Source organism: Ursus arctos, unplaced genomic scaffold, assembly GCF_023065955.2.
Source record: "Ursus arctos isolate Adak ecotype North America unplaced genomic scaffold, UrsArc2.0 scaffold_6, whole genome shotgun sequence".
In the NCBI taxonomy this organism is placed as follows: Eukaryota; Metazoa; Chordata; class Mammalia; order Carnivora; family Ursidae; genus Ursus; species Ursus arctos.
This window is the reverse complement of record NW_026623078.1, coordinates 9262482-9286558: the sequence shown is the minus strand read 5'-3', so window position 1 is coordinate 9286558 and position 24077 is coordinate 9262482. Positions and strand designations below refer to the sequence as shown.

The following is a 24077-nucleotide window of genomic DNA, read 5'->3' as shown; positions in this document are numbered from 1 at the left end:
GCTATTCGATCATGAGCTGGGTTTTGGCATGTTCATTTGGAGGATGTCATTGGGAGGATGGATAAATTATAACTCCACGTTTTTTGAATTTCTATGAGCGAGAAATTTAGCTACTCCATTTGACTTAAATCATTATTTTTCATCATCACTTTTTAATGGGCAAATGGAATTCCTGATTTTTATTTCCTACAACCTAAACTTCTGCATAATGTATAAAGCACCAAGTAGGCCTAAAATCCAGCTAGAGGAGTTTAACACTAGTAAGAATTGATGAATTGGCTGTTGGTGGTTTTACCTGTAAAAAATGTGGGTTCAATAACTTGGAACCTATCAAAATCATATCTCCAAAAATTAGTGGAAACTTAACATATAATTTCACAGAACCTGAGCAGAAATAGTCAAAACTTAGTTGCATTTCATATAGACATCCCAGCCAAGTCAAATAATATTTCATAATAGCAAATTAGAGTGATTATAGCATATCTCAAGTCAAATGGAGTTATGACACCCCTGTAATATATTTAGCCTCCACTATTTGCTATCAAGCCAATAGGCAACAAAGCCAGGCAGGGGATGTTTGAACTAAAATAACACAGTTATGCTGAGATATACGTGTGAGGTACTTTTTAAACACAGACCCAAAGTGTCGGAACTGTAGGAAAACTACATTAGAAGCAATTAACTAGAATTTAGCTAGAAGACATTTTGTTCTCTTTATTTATATCATCGTCATTCTGTACAAACTCTGGGATAGCACACAGGAATCCTTTCAATTTTTTAAAAAATTAACTTTAATGTTACTTTTCTGAACGGTTCCTTATATATATATTTTTAGGATATCTATCTATCTATCTATCTATCTATCATCTACCATCTATCTAATCATCCATCCATTCATTATCCATCATTTATTTTCGTGTGTGTGTGTATTAGCCACTCTAAAGTGCTTAATAACTATATATGCTCATTATAATATGTTTGACTAAAACTCTTATGTAAAATCCAACTACTTTAAACAATAACTTTCAGCAACAGTAACACTAGTCTAAACTACTATAAAAGCAGTAATTTAGACATGTTCAAAATATACAAATACATAGGCAAAAAGATATTATTTAATAAATGCTGTCTTTCTGAGTAAATATCAACTTGATAACCTATTTGGGGAAATTCATCAAATAACCCAAACAAGCAATCTGTTCACACATATACCAAGAGGCTAAGAAAAAGGAATTCATTGATAATCTTAAAGAAAAAAACAAAACCTCCCACAATTTACTGTATTTGTTTCATCATAATTTTCTCCCACTTTAGAAAAAAAGATTAAATCTTCCATCATTGTAATTTAATTTTATACTAAAGCCAAATGAGATATATAGTCCAAAAATTTAATCAATCTCTACAAATTTATAACAAAATATAAATGCAAGCAACCACCAGAAAAGCAGTAACATGTAAATAACGATGTGCTATTGGGCCAATATGATATATGAGTCCCTTCATTGACAGCAAAGTGATAGAAAAGCAAAATTGAAGGAATGCATGTCCCATTTGGAAAGAGTAGTAAATGATTGGTCAGTTGTGTCCATCGCTGTGAATGGTCAGTCCTGATTATCTCATGGTTACACAGTTGGGTAAGAAGACAGTCCTACTAACAACCATGTGTGCTCTGCTGGATGTTTAACACAGCAACAGTCACATAAGACTAGTGACATCAACCTGACTGAATTCACTGTCCCTAATTTCAAAAGCCTCACATCTTATGAAAAATATTTGCAAGAAGCATATAGAAACTTTTCAGCTGAAACTCATTTAGTATTATCTATCTCATATTGAGGAAAGAAGGGAATATTCTAGCCAATCTAGAGAATAGTCATGTTCACAAAATGTGTCCAATGCTTCTTTTTATAATAGCATCTATTATTTTCAAATTATACACAAAAACATCATATTAGAAAATTTGAAAAGATATGGGAAAAATATAAAGAAGAAAATGAAAACCACCCATTATTCTATCTCCAGAAATAGCCACTATTACCATTTTGGTATATTTCTTCTCAATCTATTATTATGAATATATACATATCTAACACAACTAAAATCACACCATATATAGATTATTCCATATTGTTAAATATTATTTAAAACCATGAATTTTAAAGTCTACACAATAACGAATTAATTCTGTATATAGGAATATATTTTAACAAGTAATAAATTTATGGGGATGTTTTTTCTTTTCAATGTTCATGATTAAAAATACAGTTTTTGCAACTGTTCTCTACATTTCTGAATTCATTAATGTTTAAACCATTCTTAGGCATCAGTGTTTCACTTTAAAGTATAATAAATCAATCATTCAACAGATATATACAGAGTCTAACAATTTTTTTCAAAATATAAACAAGAAACTTTTGAAAATTTTGAAAAATAATGTGGATTAAAAAAAAGGCTACTTCATACATATCACTACATTTGAAGTCTCTTATTACTTTAAAAAGGTGTATATATTTTCAAAGGCATACTTTTCCAGTATTCTCCATGTTGCGGATGCCACTTGCAGCAACAGTCTGTGTAATGAGGAAAATGCCTGATCTGCTGTATGAGTGGCTGCAGAGATCCTATCTTGTAAATGGGTTCTCCAGCAGGTTTGTCTTCTTATAATGAAGAAAAGTCATCTGGAATAGCTTAGTACTGAAAGGTGTGGTTCACAAATATAGCACCTTGGCAGGTAGAATCTTCCTGATTGTCAGAATCAACTATTAGTGCTGTATAAAATATTACAACAATGTTCATTGAATTGTTGAACACAGATCATTAGCTGAGAAATGCTTAGCTGTAAATTATCTTTATAGTCAAAGTAAAGTGGAAAAATAAGTGAAACAATTACCTAGATAATTCAAATTAATATACTTGATAAAATAAATGATACATGTTTTCAACAATTAACCTCACTTTGATTTTTAAAAGTATCAATATTTAATTGATTCTATTTCAAACATCACATGTAAAAAATTCATTAAAACCCTAATGTTTTAACATTAGGATCTATGAAATCCAGTATTATTTACTCTTTTTTATTCTATTTGGTAACTAGTCATTAGTTAACTGTCTAAAAAAACAAAATAAATATTTTAGAAACCATTAGAATAACAACTGTGCTATTCAGTGTGTTAGGGTTCAAAATATGTAGAAACATTTGTATGCAAAAGCACCAATTCAATCTTCTCTCTAGTAATTGGCACCATACAGAGGCCGATCAAAGCCACCAGTGGGACTAAAGTGGGTTGTTTAGGACAGGAGCCAAATAATTGTTTTCTGTTTGTTTTTCTTAAGGTGGTATCTGATAGTTTCCTCCATTGGAAATTACTATTTTCCCCTTTGTAATTCATAAATAGTTATGGGGAGACACTCTGAGAAGAACTCATTTCTCATACTTGACCCCATTTATTTTAGTACCCATAGATAATCCTTGCCTAGAATAATGATTACTGTAATATATATCAAATGGTAATTCTCCATTTCCATCATTCTTTCTACATTTATTAATTAGAACACTGCAATAAAGAGCTTTCCTTTCTCTTTCATTTCTTTATTCATTTATTTATTTATATCAATAATTAACAGGTTTTATTTTATTCAATGGGCAATTATCTGTTACAATTATTATTTTGTTGCTGAAATTGTCCCAGGTTTGGCCAGTTGGGTCCTATGTCGTTTTGACATATCTCCAACACTTTTTGAGCTTTTCTTTCTTTCACACTTTTTTTTTTTTTTCCCCTTTTCCTTCCTTGTCCTGGAGCTGGCTATTTTCCAAGGAGCCACATTTCTTTTTATTAGAATGGATAATTTTGTTTCCTGAAAGTACTGGAAAAACAAATTAAGAACTTTGCCTCTGATTCCCCATCCATTCCCCCTAAACAATGATAAAAATTGGCACGTGACTTTCAATTTCTCTTTAGTGACAGAATTAGAAAGAGTACTCATGATTCGACTGACGGTTAACAAAATGGGGGAGCAAATGTCTTCTCCACATCAATCCCTCGAGTATGCTTAATATTAAAACCTTCTTCACCCTCAAGAAACAACTATTCTTTATCCCTAATAGTTAACATAGTAATTATTACCTATAATGTTTCATTCTGATTAAGGAAATACCTTTATCAGAAAAAACTAAAACGTACCCACTAGCAGACGGATCTTTTCTTCTTACATCTGAAAGCACAGGTTCAGAATGGAAAAAGGATTTAAACCACCAGCTGGATTCTTCCACTTTCGGTAACCCTATCAAATAGAAGTCATATTACCCCCTTCTCAAACACATTTGGAAGATTAGAAACAAAGAAAGTAATGAGGGTGATGCTGATAAGAAATAAACCAAATACCTTGTTGGAATTTGTCATCAGGTATAATGTTAACAGGATCAGCTAAAGAGCTAACTGAAGAAATACTAGCCTCTGTAGGAAACAAATGAGAATCAATAAACAAATAAGTAATAGGCAAACAATCACAGACATATCGTTTGTGCATAAACTTCCAAGTAGCAAACTTCCATGGTTTGGACTCATTTACTCCTGGATCCTGACTTCATGAATCAAAAAATGGATTAAATTGTCAATTAAAAAGTCTGGAAAAGGCATATTACATTTTTTTTAAGATAACTTTTAAAAGGTAAGTCATAATATGTGACTGTTCACTCCACAAAATTTTGATCATAGAGCTTATGATACACCTAGCTGGCAGTAGCGCTCAGGTTTTCCAAATAGTCATCATTTTTCTCTTGTCTGCATACTTCTCATTAGCTGCCTTCCGTTTTTGCTGCATTATTTCAAAGTCCTTCTGCTTTCTCTGAGAGGCAGTCAAGCTATCTTCTTTTCTTTTTCGCTTCCTAATTTCCTGGGATTTCTTCATGTTTTTCTGGCAGGCAAGTTCTTGCTGATTTCTGTGGGCCATGCTGGCCACCAGACCAGGCCTGGAAGAGAGCTACTTGGAAGAGCAATGGTCTCCTAGCACACTCTTACATTTTCTATTAATAAGGTATGTTTCTTTCTATGGTGGACAACTCTGTCTCTCTCCATAGATATAGATGGAGAATTTAAAATGTAAATGTCACCAAATTCAAAATCTTAGTACAAAATAAAGAATGAATATTAGTGTACTACATTAGAAATATTACATGTGTCTATATTTAAATATTCTACAAAAGTTACAAATTTAGAAATAATGGAATTATTTTTAAAGAATAAATATTTTATTTGTTTTAACATACTTGTATTTTAAACCTGTAAGTCTTTTAAACTATCAGAATATAAAAATAACTTCTATGGATATAATAACACTAAGTAAATGGAAATAGTTTAACAATTTTATAAAAAGAATAAATCAATAGATATTTCCAACTTTTATCTACAAACAAAACTTGAAATTAGAATTTTCTACATATGGGCATATTTTCAATAAATGATCACTTGTTTCTGAAATGATTGTTTCATTCTACGAAATTTCCAAATTTTCCTTAAGAAGCTACACCCTTGTATTCAGCTATGAATATTCACAGATGGATAGATAAATAAAAATAAAAGTGGTGAATAAAAGCTGACCTATTATCCAAGAGAAAATGGAAATTAAAGAATCCTTGAAGCAGCCATGCTACCCCTTCTTTTCTAAGAAATAAACTGTTTTCTTTATGTAAAATTATCAGCTTTTAATGTATTCTATTAAATGCAAGATACATGAAATTAAAACATTATTATGAAATATGACCTTATTTTCACTTATTTCTAAGTGTTAATGGTTTCATCAATATGATATAATATAACATAGAACAAAGAGAGAAGCCTTGACGATATTGATTCAGAGAGGTCTGATTCAATTTGTTCCTATTTTCTTCACTATCACAACCAATTGTCAAGTCTTGTCCCTTAAAGTTCTGACCAGGACAAGATATGCAGGTTACAATATCTCACAAACATCACCTCAAATCACATTGTCTAGGAATATACTCTGGTGATGATACAACTTACTTCGATAATACTGATTTTTGGCCAGCAGGCAACCAATGGAAGGTACTGATGCCATTGTTTTCCCTGTGAACAAACACCAGAGACACAGTGAACAGCAATCTGGAAACAGTGACAGGGAAGGAGAGGCTGTTCATCGCTCAGAGTTTCCTTTTCTTTTATATATATATATATATATATGCAAAGCAACATAATTTACCATGTAATAAATATCGGATAGAAAGAATTAGAAAGCTTACACAAAATTGTAATCGAATACACTACAATAAACCAAAAAATGCAATCAATGTGTATATTTATTTGGAAAAGCAAGAAAAAAAAATACCCAACTATCCAACTACAAACAATGCCCACAACTTGTTCCATCTGAAATAAATCTAAAGGTCAGAGAAAAAGTGTTAACACAGCTGTGATATAGTGACTCACATTCGTTTTCTCCAATTTGTTCTTCTAAAATAAACGTGTTCTAAGTTTTCCTCAGAAAACACACTGAAAGAGTGGACGTGATCCAGGAGGGGCTGAGTTCTGCAGGCCAGGAGCACTCTGCAGTGAATGTGGCCGTGCTCTGGGACCCCTGGGCACACCTTATATTTAGAAGGCTGAAACCTGAGCTGTCGGTACAGCAGAGGGAGGTGAAGCTCTCCGCCTGTCTGCCCTTCAGCACATCAGAGTGCCAACCGGGCCTAAAGACAGCAGGGACAGAGTCTGTAAGGTCATAGCTTATGACTGTTGGTTTCTGCAGGGTGGGAGGTGATGCCCACGCATCCCCTCGGCCTTCTGTATGATCTCACACTGGGGAATGCACCGTGCTAGGTTCCGTGGGGCTTGCCCCGGAGTGTGTGTGTGTGGGGGGGAATATGCGGGGGGCGGGGGGGGGGGGGAGCGGTGTGTGTGTGTCACTGCAGCCAGCCTGCAGACCAGCTGAGGGAACTGGTCATACCCACAGACACGGTGATGCAAAGCAGAGCCACAGGAAGAGCTCACAGAGAAGAGCTGCGTGAATTGCTGATGTCCTATGGGAAAGAGCATGCACTACAGAAATTTACGGACGGTGAGTTAGAAATTCCAGTAAGATTAATAAAAGACAGATGGCAATCATGGGTAATGAGGGGAAATTAGTGACTTTATGACATTGTATTGATATTATTTATTGATTCAAAAGCTATATTTATATCCTATTTTTGTAAAGTCTCTTAATGTGAACTGTTTGGCCGTTTTATAGACTCAGTGTGTCATGGATCAAATTATGGCTCCCTTTTTCACAGGGGTGGGGGGATTCTCAGTCCTGTTTCAATTTATTTAGTAGCTATTGGTTTAAACCCACAAAATTACTTATGTGGCTAATTTCAAATATATTTGAAACACTGATTTTTGTATGCCATTGTGGTTCTTTCTAATTATATAGTCCTTTACCTTGCAAGTATTATTTACTTAGGTTCTTCTCTTTCTGTCCTGGTTAGTTTTGTTAGGGGTTTCCCTATTATACTAGATTTGTCAAAGAACTATTTGTTCTTCTTTTTGTTTCTTGATTTTATATTTCATTACTTTCTGTATTGTTTTTCCTTTTACTTACTTTAGGATTATTCTTATTGTAATTTATTTCAAAATATTTTGTTAACTGCCATTACGACATTTCTTGAATATTTGATTTAAAGATGCTTTTCTTTTTCCAAATATATACATTTTAAAAATATCTTTTAGTTTATTTCTTTAAAAAAAAATTTTTTTTTATATTATGTTAGTCACCATACAGTACATCCCTGGTTTTTGATGTAAAGTTCGATGATTCATTAGTTGCGTATAACACCCAGTGCACCATGCAAAACCTGCCCTCCTTACTACCCATCACCAATCTATCCCATTCCCCCACCCACTGCCCTCTGAAGCCCTCAGTTTGTTTCTCAGAGTCCAGAGTCTCTCATGCTTCATTCCCCCTTCTGATTACCCCCCCTTTCTTTATCCCTTTCTTCTCCTACCGATCTTCCTAGTTCTTATGTTCCATAGATGAGAGAAATCATATGATAATTGTCTTTCTCTGCTTGATCTATTTCACTTAGCATTATCTCCTCCAGTGCCGTCCATGTTGCAGCAAATGTTGAGAATTCGTTCTTTCTGATAGCTGAGTAATATTCCATTGTATATATGGACCACATCTTCTTAATCCAGTCATCTGTTGAAGGGCATCTTGGCTCCTTCCACAATTTAGCTATTGTGGACAATGCTGCTGTGAACATTGGGGTGCATATGGCCCTTCTCTTCACTACATCTGTATCTTTGGGGTAAATACCCAGTAGTGCAATGACTGGGTCATAGGGTAGCTCAATTTTTAACTTTTGAAGGGACCTCCACTGTTTTCCAGAGTGGCTGTACCAACTTGCATTCCCACCAACAATGTAGGAGGGATCCCCTTTCTCCACATCCACTCCAGCAGTTGTTATTTCTTGCCTTTTCAATTTTTGCCATTCTAACTGGCGTAAGATGGTATATCAGTGTGGTTTTGATTTGAATTTCCCTGATGGCTAATGATTTTGAACATTTTTTCATGTGTCTGTTAGCCATTTGTATGTCATCATTGGAGAAGTGTCTGTTCATATATTCTGCCCATTTTATGATTTGTTTATTTGTTTCTCACGTATTAAGTTTGAGAAGTTCTTTTTAGATCTTGGATACAAGTCTTTTATCTGTTGCATTATTTGCAAATATCTTCTCCCATTCCGTGGGCTGCCTCTTAGTTTTTTTGACTGTTTCCTTGGCTGTGCAGAAGCGTTTTATCTTGATGAAGTCCCACAAGTTCATTTTATCTTTTGTTTCTCTTGCCTTTGGAGATGTGTCATGAAAAAGGTTGCTTTGGCCGATGTCGTAGAGGTTGCTGCCTATGTTCTCCTCTAGAATTTTGATGGATTCCTGTCCCACATCGAGGTCTTTCATCCATTTGGAGTTTATCTTTGTGTATTGTGTGAGAGAGTGGTCAAGTTTCATTCTTTTGCATGTAGCTGTCCAATTTTCCCAGCACCATTTTTTGAGGAGACTGTCTTTTTTCCACCGGATGTTTATCCCTACTTTACCAAAGATTAGTTGCCCAAAGAGCCGAGGGTCCATTTCTGGGTTCTCTATTCTGTTCCATTGGTCTATGTGTCTGTTTTTGTGCCAGTACCATGCTGTCTTTGTGATCACAGCTTTGTAGTACAGCTCAAAATCCAGCATTGTGATGCCCCCAGCTTTGTTTTTCCTTTTCAACAGTTCCTTGGCAATTCGGGGCCTTTTCTAGTTCCATACAAATTTAAGGACTATTTGTTCCAGTTCTTCGAAAAATGTCATTGGTATTTTGATCGGGATAGCATTGAAAGTGTAGATTGCTCTAGGTAGCATGGACATTTTAACTATGTTAAATCTTCCGATCCATGAGCATGGAATATTTTTCCATCTTTTTGTGTCTTCCTCAATGTCTTTCAAGAGTGATTTATAGTTTCTAGAATATAGGTCCTTTACGTCTCTGGTTAAGTTAATTCCAAGGTAACATATGGTTTTTGATGCTATTGTAAATGGGATGGATTCCCTAATTGTTCTTTCTTCAGTCTCATTATTCGTGTATAGAAATGCAACTGATTTCTGAGCATTAATTTTGTATCCCGCCACATTACTGAATTGCTCTCTAACTTCTAATAGTTTGGGAGTGGGTTCTTTTGGGTTTTCCATATAGAGTATCATGTCATCTGCGAAGAGAGACATTTTGACTTCTTCTTTGCCGATTTGGATACCGTTTATCTCTTTTTGTTGCCTGATTGCTATTTCAAGGACTTCTAGTATTATGTTGAATAATAGTGGCGAGAGTGGGCATCCTTGTCATGTTCCGATTCTTAAGGGAAAGGCTTCCAGCTTTTCCCGTTGAGAATGATATTCACTGTAGGCTTTTCATAGATGGTTTTTATGTGATTGAGGAATGTACCCTCTATCCCTACACTCTGAAGGGTTTTAATCAGGAAAGGATGCTGTATTTTGTCAAATGCTTTTTCTGCATCTATTGAGAGAATCATATAATTTTTGAATTTTTCTTTCTGGATAAAATCTATGACACTGATCGATTTGCGAATGTTGAACCACCCTTGCATCCCAGGGATGAATCCCACTTGGTCATGATGGATAATCCTTTTAATGTACTGTTGGATTCTATTAGCCAGGATCTTGTTGAGGATTTTGGCGTCCATATTCATTAGGGAAAATGGTCTGTAATTCTCCTTTTCAATGGGTCTTTGCCTGGTTTGTGGATCAAGGTAATATTGGCCTCATAGAATGAGTTTGGTAGCTGTCCTTCGGTTTCTAATTTTTGAAATAGCTTTAGGAGAATAGGTATTATTTCTTCTTTGAATGTTTGGTAGAATTCCCCAGGAATACCATCCGGGCCTGGAGTTTTGTTTTTTGGAAGGTTGTTTAACACTGTTTCAATCTCTTCATAATTAATTGGCCTGTTTAAAAAATCAATTTCTTCCTGTTTCAGTCTTGGTAGTTTATAGGTTTCCAGGAAGGCCTCCATCTCTTTCAGATTGCTTAATTTATTGGCATAAGGCTATTGATAAAAGTTTCTAATAATCCTTCCAATTTCATTGGTGTTGGTTGTGACCTCTCCTTTTACATTCATCATTTTATTAATATGGGTCCTTTCTCTATTCTGGATAAGTCTTGCTAGTGGTCTGTCAATTTTATTAATTCTCTCAAAGAACCAGCTTCTAGTTCTGATGATCTGCTCTACCGTACTCCTGGTTTCTAATTTATCGATTTCTTCTCTAATCTTGGTCAACTGCTTCCTTGTGCGTGGATTAGGCCTGTCCCTCTGTTGCTGTTCCAGCTTCTTGAGGTGAGAATATAAAAACTGCATTTTAGATTTTTTCTACTCTTTTGAGTGAGGCTTGGATGCCTATGTATTTTTCCCTTGGGACTGCCTTTGCAGTATCCCATAGGTTTTGGACTGTTGTGTTTTCATTCTCGTTTGTCTCCATAAATTGTTTAAATTGATTTTTGATTTCTTGGTTTATCGAATTATTCCTGAGCAGGATGGTTCTTAGTCTCCAAGTGTTTGAGTTTCTTCCAAATTTTTCCTTGTGGTTGAGTTCCAATTTCAAAGCGTTGTGGTCTGAGAATATGCAGGGAATAATTTCAGTCTTTTGATCTCAGTTGAAAGCTATTCTGTGACCCAGAACATGGTCTATTCTTGAGAATGTTCCATGGGCATTAGAATAGAATCAGTATTCTTTGGTTCTGGGGTGTAGTGTTCTATATATATTTATGAGGTCCAACTCGTCGAGTATGGCATTCAAAGCTCTTGTTTCTTTGCTGATTTCTTGCTTAAGTGATCTGTTTATTGCTGATGGTGGAGTGTTGAGGTCCCCTACTATTAACGTATTTTTATCTATATGTCTGTTTATTGTGGTTAAGGGTTCGCTTGTGTATCTTGCAGCTCCCCTGTTGGGGGCGTATATATTTATAATTGTCATATCCACTTGTTGGATACATCCTTTAAGAATAATATAGTGCCCTTCTATGTCTCTAACTATGGTCTTTAGTTTAAAATCCAATCTGTCTGATGTGAGAATTGCTACCCCAGCTTTCTTTTGAGGTCCATTGGCGTGAAAGATGGTACTCCATCCCTTTACTTTCAATCTGAATGTATCTTTAGGTTCAAAGTTAGTCTCTTGTAGACAACAAATGGATGGGTCATGTCTTTTTATCCAATCTGCAACCTTGTGTAATTTATGGGTGCATTTAGGCCATTTACATTGAGACTGATTATTGTGAGATATGATTTTAATGATGCCATGTTGCCAGTAAAGTCTTTGTTTCTATAGATTGTGACTTTCTGTTCTGTATCACTCTTGGGGCTTTTTCACTTTTATAGACCCCTCCCCCCCCCGTAATATCTCTTGTAGGGCTGGTTTCGTGGTTATGAAATTGGTCAGTGACTGGCGATTCTGGAAGGTCTTTATTTCTCCATCAATTCTGAATGACAGCCTTGCTGGATAAAGGATCCTTGGCTGCATGTTTTTCTCTGAAAGAGCTTTAAAAATGCCCCCCCCAACCGTTTCTCTCATTCCAGGTCTGTGTAGACAGGTCTGACGTAAATCTGATACCTTTGCCTTGGTTCGTGAGAAATTTATTTGCCCTGGCGACTTTCAATACATCCCTGGATCTAATATTTGCGAAATGCACTATGACGTGACGTGGCGTAGGTTTGTTGTGGTTGAGCTTGGGAGGGGTCCTCTCTGACTCTTGGACACGAATGCTTGTTTCCTTTGCTAGATTAGGGAAGTTTTCAGCTACAATTTGTTCAAATATCTCTTCTAGACATCTGTTTTTCTCCACCCCCTCGGGGAATGCTGATGATTCTGACATTGGAACGTTTCATTGAGTCAGTAATCTTTTGTAACCGACATTCTTGAGAATGGATTTTTTTTAGCCCAGATTCTATTTTAGCTTTCTCTTCTACTAACCTGTCCTCCAATTTGCTGATAAGTTCTTCTTCCTCATTCACCCTGGCTGTCAGAGCCTCTAGTTTTGGCTGCATTTGGCTCATAGAATTTTTAATTTCTGCCAGATTCGCTCTCATTTCTGCCCTTAGAGAGTCTATATTCTCATTAACATTTTCATTAATACTTTTTTCAAGTCTACACATCATCTTGACCATTGTTACTCTGAATTCCATTTCTGATAATTTGGTTATATCCATATCCATTAGTTCTGTGGCAGAGGCCACACTCATTGTCTTTTCTTTGCTGGGGGGGATTTCTCCTTCTTGTCATTCTGATGAGGAGAGGTTGCAGGGTTGTCTAGAGCCCAAATTATTGACCGGAACCCAGGCAGTGCGCCCTTGTTTTATAGGGATCTTAGGGATGTGGGCTTCTTGATTTTTCAGCCTGCCTTCTGGGGGAGGGGCCTGCCGCTCTGATACTCAGGCAACCCTGTTTGGGTAGAGTCTCCATGTCCCCTGCGAGGGGGGATGGGGATGCGCACCCTCTGAGCTGCTATTTCTAGGCTTTTGTTCTCTGGCAGCTTTCCCTGGGGTTTTGCTGTGCCTCTTCTGAGAGTCAGAGCAGCAGTGGCCGAATCTCAGCCTCTGTCTCAGAACAGAGGGATCGTGGACCATTCTCCGCTGATGTTCTGGCCACTTTAGCTCTGTTTCTGTTGGTGCTACTCAACCCTGCAGCGTCCTGGGATGTGCACCCCACATCCGGCGGCGTCCCAGCCCTCACTTCCAGGGCCAGCGCATCTCTGTCCTTTGTGTTTCTAGCACCACCAACTGCCAGCCGCCCGTGTGCTCCCGGAGCTCCTCTCCGTCTGGTTCCAGTGAGCGCACCGGAGCTCTGTTTCAGTCTGGTCGCACGTGTTCCCCCGGCTCATGGTCTCAGTCTGCTCTCTCGCGGGTGCTGGTCCGCGAGTCCCCTCCACTCCCGGCGCCCAAATGCAGGGGCTCCCTCCCCCTTCCGTTTATCTTCCGATATCTGTGCTCGGTTTCACAGCTCCCCGGTTCTCGTACCTCAATACTCAGCAGTGGAGATGCTCATTTGTAGAGATCCAGATGTATCTTCCTGCATCTCCTGCTGATTCCGTGGATGTTCAAGATGGTCTGGTACCTATCCAACTCAACTCAGGGGACCGGCTGAAAAAGGTGTCCCCCACTCCTCCTCCACCTTAACTCCTGATCCTCTTTTAGTTTATTTCTAAATCCACTATATTGTCAAGAGAAAATGAATCATGAGGGACTATGGACTCTGGGAAACAAACTGAGGGCTTCAGGGGGGAAGGGGGGGGAATGGGATAGGCCAGTGATGGGTATTAAGGAGGGCACATATTGCATGGTGCACTGGGTGTTATATGCAAATAATGAATCATAGAACATTACATCAAAAACTAAGGATATACTGTATGGTGACTAACATAACATAATAAAAAGGTATTATTAAAAAAAAGAGAAAATGTGTTATTTTGTTCATTCCTTGAGAGTGTTTTTAGAAATAGCTTTCTGTATATTTGAGAGTAGTAAATATTCTTCATTTACTGCATATAATCATTTTATTTTATTTTACATTAAAATAATTTTTATTTTTGTATTTCTTTAATTTATATTTTTATTAAAACATTTAAATTGCATTTGTTTCATTTTATTTTTTAATTTAAACACAACTAATTAACATTAATGTATTATTAGTTTCAGAGATAGAGGTCAGTGATTCATGTCTTATATAGTACCCAGGCTCATTAAATCACATGCTGTCCTTAATATCCATCACCCAGTTACCCTATCCCCCCACCTTCCTCCCCTCTAGTAACCCTCAATTTGTTTCCTATGATTAAGATTCTCTTATGGTTCATCTCCCTCTTCTGTTTTGTTTTTTCCTTTCTTCCCCTATGATCCTCTGTTTTGTATCTAAAATTCCACAAATGACTGAGATCATATGATAATTGTCTTTCTGTGATTGACTTATTTTCCTTAGTATAATACACTCTAGTTCCATCCACGTCATTGCAAATGGCAAAATTTCATTTTTTTTTTTTTTGATGGCTGAGTAGTATCTCATTGTATATTCATATCACAACTTCTTTATCCATTCATCTGTCAGTGGACATCTGGGCTCTTTCCATATTTTGGCTATTTTGGACACTGCTGCCATAAAACATTGGGGTGCAGGTGCCCCTTTGGATCACATTTGTACCTCTGGGGTAAATCCTTAGTAGTGCAATTGCTGGCTCATAAGGTAGCACCAAAAACCATAAGAGAGATACCTAGGAAGAAACCTAACCAAAGAGGCAAAGGGTCAGTACTCAGAAAATGATAGAACACTCATGAAATAAATTGAGGAAGACACAAAGAAATGGAAAAGAGTACACTCATGGACTGGAAGAACAAATATTGCTAAAATACCTACGTTCCTTAGAGACATCTATACATTCAATGCAATCCCTATCAAAATATCATCAACATTTTTCACAGAGCTGGAACAAATAATCCTAAAATCTGTATGGAACCAGAAAAAACCCTGAATAACCAAAGGAATGTTGAAAAAGAAAACCAAAGCTGGGGGCATCACAATGCCTGACTTCAAGCTCTATTACAAAGCTGTAATCATCAAGACAGCATGGTACTGGCATAAAAACAGACATATAGACCAATGGAACAGACTAGAGAACACAGAAATAGACCCTCAACTCTATGGTCAACTATTCTTTGGCAAAGCAGGAAAGAAGAGCCAATGGAAAAAGGACAGTCTCTTCAACAAATGGTATTGGGAAAATTGGACAGTCACATGCAGAAGAATGAAACTGGACCATTCTCTTACACTATACACAAAGATAAACTCAAAATGGATGAAAGACCTCAATGTGAGACAGGAATCCATCAAAATCCTAGAAAAGAATACAGTCAGCAATCTCTTCAACCACTGCCACAGCAGCTTCTTGCCAGACCCATCTCCAAAGGCAAGGGAAACAAAAGCAAAAAGGAGCTATTGGGACTTCATCAAGATAAAAAGTTTCTGCACAACAAATGAAACAGTCACCAAAACCAAAAGACAACCACCAGAATAGGAGAAAATATTTGAAAAATGTCTTATCAGATAAAGGGCTAGTATCCAAAATCTATAAAGAATTTATGAAACTCAACACCCAAAGAACAAATAATGCAGTCAATAAATGGCAGAAGACATGAACAGACATTTCTCCAAAGAAGACTGTAAGTGGCCATCAGACACATGAAAACATGGTCCACATCACTGAACATCAGAAAAATACAAATCAAAACCACAGTGAGATACCACCTCACACCAGTCAGAATGTTAGCCACTCAGAAAATGACAGATGTTGGCGAGGATGCGGAGAAAGGGGAACCCTTTTATACTGTTGGTGGGAATGCAAACTGGGCAGTCACTGTAGAAAACAGTGTGGAGGTTCCTCAAAAAGTTGAAAATAGAACATATAGTCATTATTTATATATGTCCATTAGGTTATTACTTAGCTTTGTTAAATTACATACTTACTAACGTGTTACTGCTTGATGTACCAGTTTCTAGTATGATTGTATGATTGAATTCTATCATTTTTAGTTTCTTATGTTTTGAACCTATGTGAATAGGTGCACACAAAGTCATGATTGTAATATTTTCTTGGAAGATCTTTGTTTTTATCTTCCTTTATCAGCACTAATGTTTTAGACAACTTTGGTAGTTTAATTTCCCTAGTTTTTTTTTCCCCCCTGGATTCTAGCAGGTCTGATATTAATATTGCAGCACCAGCTTTTTGTAAGTAATAGGAAGGTGTATCTTTTTGATTCCCTTTAATTTCGACTTGCTGTTCTGCTTCATCTTATAAGCACCCTTTAGCTGTTTTACTTTTCCTAATTTTATATATATACTTTCTGCCACAATTATTATATCTATTGGTTGTCTTTCTTACCATTAGATGTCTTTATAAGTTTTAGAATGTGTGTTTTCAGGTTCGTTTTGAGTGGGAAATAACTTGCATTGTTTTCTCTCCCTCTGTATCACATTCATCCACTACACCATTCCCCCCTCTCCTGGTTAGTGGTATCAAGATTCTACCTACCTGATTCAAGTTTTTATATTTTTCTATTATAACACTACTCACATTTTATAAAGCTATTGTTTCTGTCACACATTAGTATGTGAGTTCCTCAAAGGCAAAGAATACTCTGTTCATTTTTGCTTTAGCAATACCCAGCACAAAACCTGATACATATAGTAGTCCTTGTTCTAAAAATCTGACAAAATCAGCATATTCCTCCTGTGCATGGTAATAAGGATTACATCCTTGGCTACTAATTTAAATATCATAACAGGGCTCAGATTTCCATGCTGTATCTGTGACATAATGAGACTAATTTTTACCCAATTATTTTCTGACTCGTGTTTTTTTTTCAATATCTATGTATTAAAATTGGTTATAACCATATTTTCATTGAGATTTTGTCCTAGATTTAAGTTATGCTAATATGTCTCTTTGAGTAAAATAGGAGTGCCTGCTTAACTCTGAGGACCCACTACAAACCAGCGTGGAAGATGGAACTGTCATTCACAAATTTCTGTTCAGAAAGTTGAAAGATGCTACTAATTGATGTCTCATAAAGAGAAGAGAAAAATAGATTTAAGAAAAAAATAAGTACTAATTAAAGTCAACTGTAACCTTTGTGAAAGGTGATTTATTTATCACATTTAAGATAACTATTAGTCTTTCTAATTTTATGGACATTGAATGAAGTAGTAAATAGATACCAGACTGCTGTTTTGTAGAGCATAGAAATTTATGGCAAGAAAAATGGTTAAGCTTGCAGATAATTTATCATGACCCTGTGCTGTCCCAGACAAGTGACCAAGTATGTAGCATGAGATCAATATCTGACCATCCTGGAAGACTTAAATTGTCTATATCTAATTCCAATCTGCAGTTATATAATATCGGAGTGTGCACACAAGATGTCAGGGATTTTAAATATGTAGTAATATCTAGACCAAGAAACATGATGTATTGGGCATAGAGTAATCTATGCTTAATAAGTAATGCTACAAACAAACATGTAGCAGGTGTTCTAAAATGGCATGGCACTTCGCATTAAGATACTGTTTCATTTAATAATTTTTGTGGGAAAAATTACCAATGAGTCACTGAATATCTCTGGGCTTCCACCACTGATAGATAAAGTGGAAATAGTAATATTTTTACTTTATTTGAAATCCAATCCAGTCCCAAAGTATATAAGTCAATTGTTTGTTTAAATTTTATATTTCTCTGAATTACATATGGTCTTTCAATCAGTTATCATGGCTCTACAAAACAGAAATCAATCTCCATCTAGAAGCAGAGAAACGATTTATTGGGAGAATAGCGGTCAGTTCATTAAATCAATAGGAAACGGAAAGAGGTGTGGTCTGAAAATCAAGACCATCCAGTGAGATCCTGGGAGCTGACATGGAGTAGTTTTGTCGATGAAACACCTGAGTGGGGAGTGCAGCAGGAGGTGTGACCAAACTGAACTAAAATTGTCACAGGTGCACATCCCAAAAGGCTTTCCTAGGCAATTCCTCTAAAAAGTGGGCACCCTAAATTCTGCCGTCTAGCAAGCAGTGTTTAGTTCTGCACTGAGAAAGTTGTTCCTACTCCCTAAGGGAGAGCTGCTAGAATGAAGTACTACAGCACGTTCACCAGAAAATCCTGGCCCTGTATGCTTCTTACAGGAATAATGAGAGCTTGGGGCTAGGATTGCCTTCTTTCACTGACTGTTTGCTCCTAAACTTTCCCAACAAATCCTATTTCTCAACCCATACTATGCAACATTGAACACACTGACCTAAGGGTTATTGCACTACTGGGAAGCCACCCAGAAGGAATCAGGCTTAGAATGTGGCAGGAACTAGGTAACTTGAGCAGGGAAGCACCTGCTCAGGTCACACCCAGGCAGAATATGCTAAGATGCCTTCTTTCCGCTATGACTAATCCTCCAATCCAAGGCACCCAGCGGAACTGCCCTTATTGGCTAAGTTTAGGTCATGTGCTCACATCAAGCTGCATATAAAACAACATATCCTTGCAGCAAAAATTGCTAACCGTTCTTCAGGAACTATTATCTCCTTTTCTTTTTAATATTTATTGGGCATAGTCTACCCAACTGGAGACTACATTTCTCAGCCTCCCTTGCAGCTAGGAATTGGTGTGGGCCAGTAAAAGGTGAGAAGTGAGTGGTTCAATCTCAAGGTCATGTCTTTAAAGACCAATCCACTTGCCCTGGACTTCTTGTGCAGAGGTAAGGGTCATAACTCAGGGTGGCACAACTGTTCTTACATTCGAATGAAATAAAGTTCTCTTTTTAGTTATGTATCTTGTTACTGTTATTCAACTTAATACTGTACCCTGACCCTTAAAATCACTCTGACTTCTGTAGTGAGTGGTACAGAGTGCTGGATCCCCCAGATAGAATGGTTCCTCAGGTGCTGGACAGCCAGGTGCAAAGGCTGAGGTCACCAGCACACTCCATTGTCCCCACTCCTAACAGGGAACTGGCTTTATTGAGCAGTTTTAGTCTCTTTCTTCCAGTAGAGCAATCTCACCCCCCCCCACCTGCTCTTATTTGTTTACCTGACCTGCAAGTCTTTCTTTTCTGCTCCTTTCCCTGATCCCTTGAAGCAAAGGAGAATTAAGTTCAATGACTTCTTCATGTCTGTGTAACTGCTGGGTGAGATAATGAGTCAGTTGCCAGTTATACAGATAGTCAAACATTTAAAAAAAAAAATCAGTCCCAGTCTTTATCTTTCTTACCTTTGGCCCACTTTCTCCTTGATCGGTCTCCAAACATTAGTCACAATGTAAAAACACTGATTGATCACTTATTAATAAGCACTGGTCTTGATTCTTCAGGTTCCCCTCACCGTCTGCAAAGCCCCTGGGCAGGTGAGTATCATCTGTAATAGGCAAATCTGTGAGGGCAACAACCAGAACCTTCCTCAACACTAACTCATAGACAGGAGAAGATGGCTGTCTTTCTTGGTGCAAAGACCATTTCTCAGTAGGCAATCTCTTCAGGATTCTCTTAGTTGCCAGTTTCCAAATTGCGGTCAGCATTTATCTTCTTGTGGTAAGGCATCTAAATGAGCATAATAACTGGCAGAACTTCCCAAGGCTCAGCACCTACATTCTCCCGGACTGGCAGGGCAGATTCTAGAGAGCTTGTGAGGAGATTCATGACAATTACTTCATCAAATGCTTTTGTCTTCCTAAATGCTGAGTTATTTAGGTAATCAAATACACTGAAAGTAATAAATACACTAAAGCCAAAAGGATTTCATTTCAATTTTCTCTTGGTTTTATGATTTGAGGCATAAATAAATATTCATAATTATCTAAGTCAGTATTTCTGGCTTATGAATCCTATGCTTGCTGAGTTAGGCAATGATCAATATAACAACTACTTGGAGCCCTATGAAACGGTTTGGAGACATGAACACACTTTCTTTCATGTTTTCTCTAACATCTGTAAGAGCAATAAATAAATAAATAAATAAATAAGTAAATAAATAAATAAATGGATTCTATTTTTTTTAATTTAGATTGCTTTTAAATATCAGATCAAACTCCTAAACATCATTTTTCTTTGTTCTAATCTAATTGCTTCCATTTCCCACAAATCCCAAACTAAATATGAGGAGGCTACTTATTTTGATATGCACAAAATCCTAATCTAAATGCATGGAGTACCTGATGATCTGACTCAGGGTGACTTAGGCTCTGCTCTCAGGAAAACAGATACATCTGCATACAGTTTTACTGGAGATTTCTCATCCTAACCCCCCCCCCCCCACAAAAAGACACAAAAGAATGGAAGGGGAGCAGTGAGAAGAGGTGACCTATGACCTTGCATGGGCTGATTTCATGAAGAAAATAAGATGATGCTTCTACATTGTTCCTAACTGAGGCAAGGCACCAGGCCTTTGCCCCTATACATCAATGAGTCTTTGAATGTGGGCTGCCTCATGGGGACACAGGCCAGTGGAAGGGTGAGTGCATTCAGTTGACAGAGATCCTTGGGGGACAGCTGCAATCTGCCAGCAAGCAAGAAGTTATGATTGTTGGGGATGCGCACCTTTGTCCTAAAGGGAATCTGGGCAGCGCAGTCAGGTCCCCAGAGGCCACCCCTTACATTGCTTGAATCAAGTGCTTTCAAGGCTAAGTTCATCCTGTTTGGGGCTTCTTTTCCTGGGAAAACTTACAAGAGAAGGGGGAGTGGAATGAAGTGTAATTCTTGCCAGGGCAGCTGGACTTGTCACATCAAGAGCTATGCTCCCATAATTTGCTGTGCATCTTGTGTTCTCCTCAGTCTTGGCTAGCACCTCTGCTAGTCCAAATGCTCTACCTGGAGGACTGACCCAAATCTTCATCTTTGAGTTTTATAAGCCACTGAGTTTGGGAGTTTGTGTGGCGATGGCATCTTAAGCTGGGGATGTTTGTGTGGGGAAGGCACATTCCCCTGAAAAACCTATTTTTATGACTGGCCCTTGGCTGGCTCCTGGGAACTGAGCTCCTGGAATGTTCTGTTTCATAGGAGTGTTTTTGCATTTTTTGGCCTTGAGTCAAGCTGCACCAGTTGTCTAGAGGATTTACTCTAATAATGTGATTTATGATAGTCTGGGGTTTCAGTAACTGAAGTAAGTCATGCGGGGACTGTATGTGACTGACTCTCAATAAAAACCCTGGACTCTAAGGCTGCGATGAGCTTTCCTGACTGGTAACACTCCACACATGTTGTCACATCTTTACTGGGGGAATTTAATATGTTCCAAGTGAGGCTATGAGAAGGGACACCTAGAAGTTTATGTCTGGTTTCTCCAGACTTATCTCAATCAGGGGAGTTTTTGGAAGTCCGTCATCATCTTCAGGATCTAGCCAGTTTCAATAGGGACCAGACAATTAGACTAAATAGTTATATCATGGTCACCACTACTCATACATTCTTCATACCTTTAAAGTAGAATTAATATCAACAATTCCTCCCAAGACACAATTTTAAAAGTTTACTATGTTAGCCATGGTATGTGGGGGGCCCGTGTTGGAGGCTTCCACCTGGCTTTTCCCACCAGTAAATCCAATACCACAGGATAATGACTAATATGGTGGTTCTGTCAACCAAGAAAATGACCATTAGGTCCAGTGGACAGAGCAAGTGTCACCCAGACCTGGGTCAGGGCTCTGTTAATGACCTGGATTCTATACCTCTCATTTTAACAAGGATGTCATGAATGATGTTTCTGATCCCTGGGAATCAATTTCAACATAGTCCTTTTGTTTCAAAGTCCTCAAAATGTGGGGCGCCTGGGTGGCTCAGTAGTTAACCATCTGCCTTTGGCTAAGGGCGTGATCCCAGCATTCTGGGATCGAGCCCCACATCAGGCTCCTCCACTGGGAGCCAGCTTCTTCCTCTCCCACTCCCCCTGCTTGTGTTCCCTCTCTTGCTGGCTGTCTCTCTGTCAGATAAATAAATAAAATCTTAAAAAAAAAAAAAAGAAGTCCTCAAAATGTCTATGTATTCCCATCTCATGGTGTATGAATGCCCCTTAGGTTCCTTTAGGGAAGACCTAGGGGAGTTATTTTCAGATTCTATGATGTCACGGGACCCTAACTGATGGGAACCCAGCGCTCCTTAGATCAATGAGTTCCAGATATGAGAACTATCTAGGATCCAGACACTAGAACAGGGATAATGAATATTTATTGATGAGTTGCTGTTACAATCCTTGATTTTATCTTAATTGTATAAATTAAGCAAGATTCTTGAGCCTGTTTACCTATATTGGCCCTAGGAGCACCATGTTCTACAAGCCATCTCACTGTAGATAAGGCTCCCTTTGTGGCTACTCTGATCTTACACCTGTTCTGATGGTTACATTCACTGAGCTTTTAATGGTTAAGTGCTATCACCCAGCCTCCTTTTGGGGATCTTGTTATCCCCATTGCAATTAGGGAGTCAATTCTAACAGCACCTTTTATTCTGAGTCTTGAACTATAGAGAAAAGTCCTCATTGCACTTCTCAGTGAGGCTGTTGCTCCTCTCTCCAATGTGTTCCTTCTCATTTTGTGAAATGGGAAATCTAGTCAGTTGGGTCTTTTGGCCTTAAGTAGGATATCCACTCTAGCATGCCCATTTGTATCTCAACCATCTTCCACAGCAATTCTGGAATTTGTATTTTACTCTGTAGGGGCCGTTGTTGCTTCCAAGAATCATCCTGACAACATATTAACATTGTATGGTGGCCTTGCCAGGGTGTTAGATTCTATATCATGGGAAATGTCATCCTTATCAATAGACTCTCCTGTTAGCTAACTTCATAACCAGTATTCCTTGACCCAGTACCATAAGGACCTAGTTCCATTTGTATTCGCCCATGTACATGTTGGAAAATCTTGCAGCTCCTTTAGAGTATACTCCTTTTGTACCCAGTAGGCCCAGCTGCCTCAGCTAGCTGACATACCTGACCTGAGTTATTTGTCCAATGACTAGAACAGGAGTTAGAGGGAGATACTGATGAGGCATGTAGTGTCTTGCAAGCCAGAGGCCTATGCATCACCTTCAAGCAAAAGAGAGACTCTGATTTTAACAAAGAAGTGTTGGCCATTTCCTTAGACACAGAGTTTTGGGATGATCTTGACAGTCAACATTTTTTTTAGTACATTGGCTCAGATGTCCCTATCACAAATTTCAGTGTTGAATTTCTTTCCAACTGGAGCCCTGAGCTTGAAGAAACAGACTTGTCAGGGTTGGGAATTCAACCTTCTTTGAACTCCGACCCCCTTATAATTAAGTGTTTGAGACTTCACCTCAGTTTTTTCTGTCTTTTAGTTGCAGGAGATAATAGTCCTTTTATATGCTGCCAAGGAGCCATCTAACTTTCATCATTTACCCTACATCAGTTAGGGGTGCCTAGGTGGCTCAGTCTGCTGAGTGTCGGACTCTTGGTTTCAGCTCAGGTCATGACCTCAGGGCCGTGAGATGGAGCCCAGCAATGAGACCCGCATCAGGCTCTATGCTCTGTGGAGAGTCTACTTGAGATTCTCTCCCTCTGCCCCTCCCCCACTTGCACACTTGTTCTCTTTCTCATTCTCTCTCTCTCTTTCTACCTTGCATCAGTTAATAATCACTCGCTTCCTTTCACAGATTTTCTCCACTCTGTCAGCGGTATCCAGCTACAGACAGCTCATCCCGTAGCTCTATTAATTGCTACTTCCTCTGACCTTCTCAGACACCTGAGATGCTGCAAATGCTAGTCATCCCCTTCCACCATTATCCTATCCCAGTTCACTATCCATAAACATTTAACAGTAGTCCTGTGTATTCATTTGCTAGGGCTGCTATAACCAAGTATCAGAGACGGGGTAACTTAGACAACAGAAAATTATTTTCTCACAGCTGTGGAGTTAGAAGTTCAAAACCAAGGTGTCTGCTTACTTAGTCTCTTCTGAGACCTCTCCTCTTGGCCTGTAGATGGCTGTCTTCTCTCTGCATCTTCACATGGA

The 24077-nt window shown here is 38.0% G+C and overlaps 1 protein-coding gene, 1 long non-coding RNA gene and 1 pseudogene across 5 annotated transcripts in view; 1 reads left to right on the top strand and 2 right to left on the bottom strand.

The window, feature by feature from the left end:
- Window positions 1-694: 694 nt before the first annotated feature.
- PPDPFL (pancreatic progenitor cell differentiation and proliferation factor like) lies at window positions 695-6599 on the bottom strand. Of its 3 annotated transcripts, none has more exons than XM_044390360.3 (5): window positions 6447-6599; window positions 6024-6086; window positions 4386-4457; window positions 4185-4284; window positions 695-2768 (listed from the first exon to the last, which is right to left on the bottom strand). In XM_044390360.3, the coding sequence occupies exons 2-5, from the start codon at window positions 6076-6078 to the stop codon at window positions 2756-2758; spliced, it is 240 nt and encodes a 79-aa protein (XP_044246295.1). In that variant the 5' UTR covers window positions 6079-6086; window positions 6447-6599; the 3' UTR covers window positions 695-2755. The 3 variants fall into 3 exon arrangements, with proteins under 3 accessions (XP_044246295.1, XP_044246294.1, XP_057163926.1); XM_044390359.3 differs by lacking the exon at window positions 695-2768 and adding an exon at window positions 3588-3867; XM_057307943.1 differs by lacking the exon at window positions 695-2768 and having other exon boundaries at window positions 3588-4284.
- LOC123001983 (small EDRK-rich factor 1-like) lies at window positions 4770-5110 on the bottom strand (annotated as a pseudogene).
- A 97-nt stretch (window positions 6600-6696) lies between the features above and the next one.
- Window positions 6697-24077, top strand: part of LOC123001984 (uncharacterized) — a 47833-nt gene continuing 30452 nt past the window's right edge. The window contains exons 1-2 of one of the 2 annotated variants that reach the window (XR_007188088.2): window positions 6697-6732; window positions 6967-7071. This is a non-coding gene — a long non-coding RNA (uncharacterized LOC123001984). The other variant, XR_006411414.3, reaches the window with a different exon arrangement.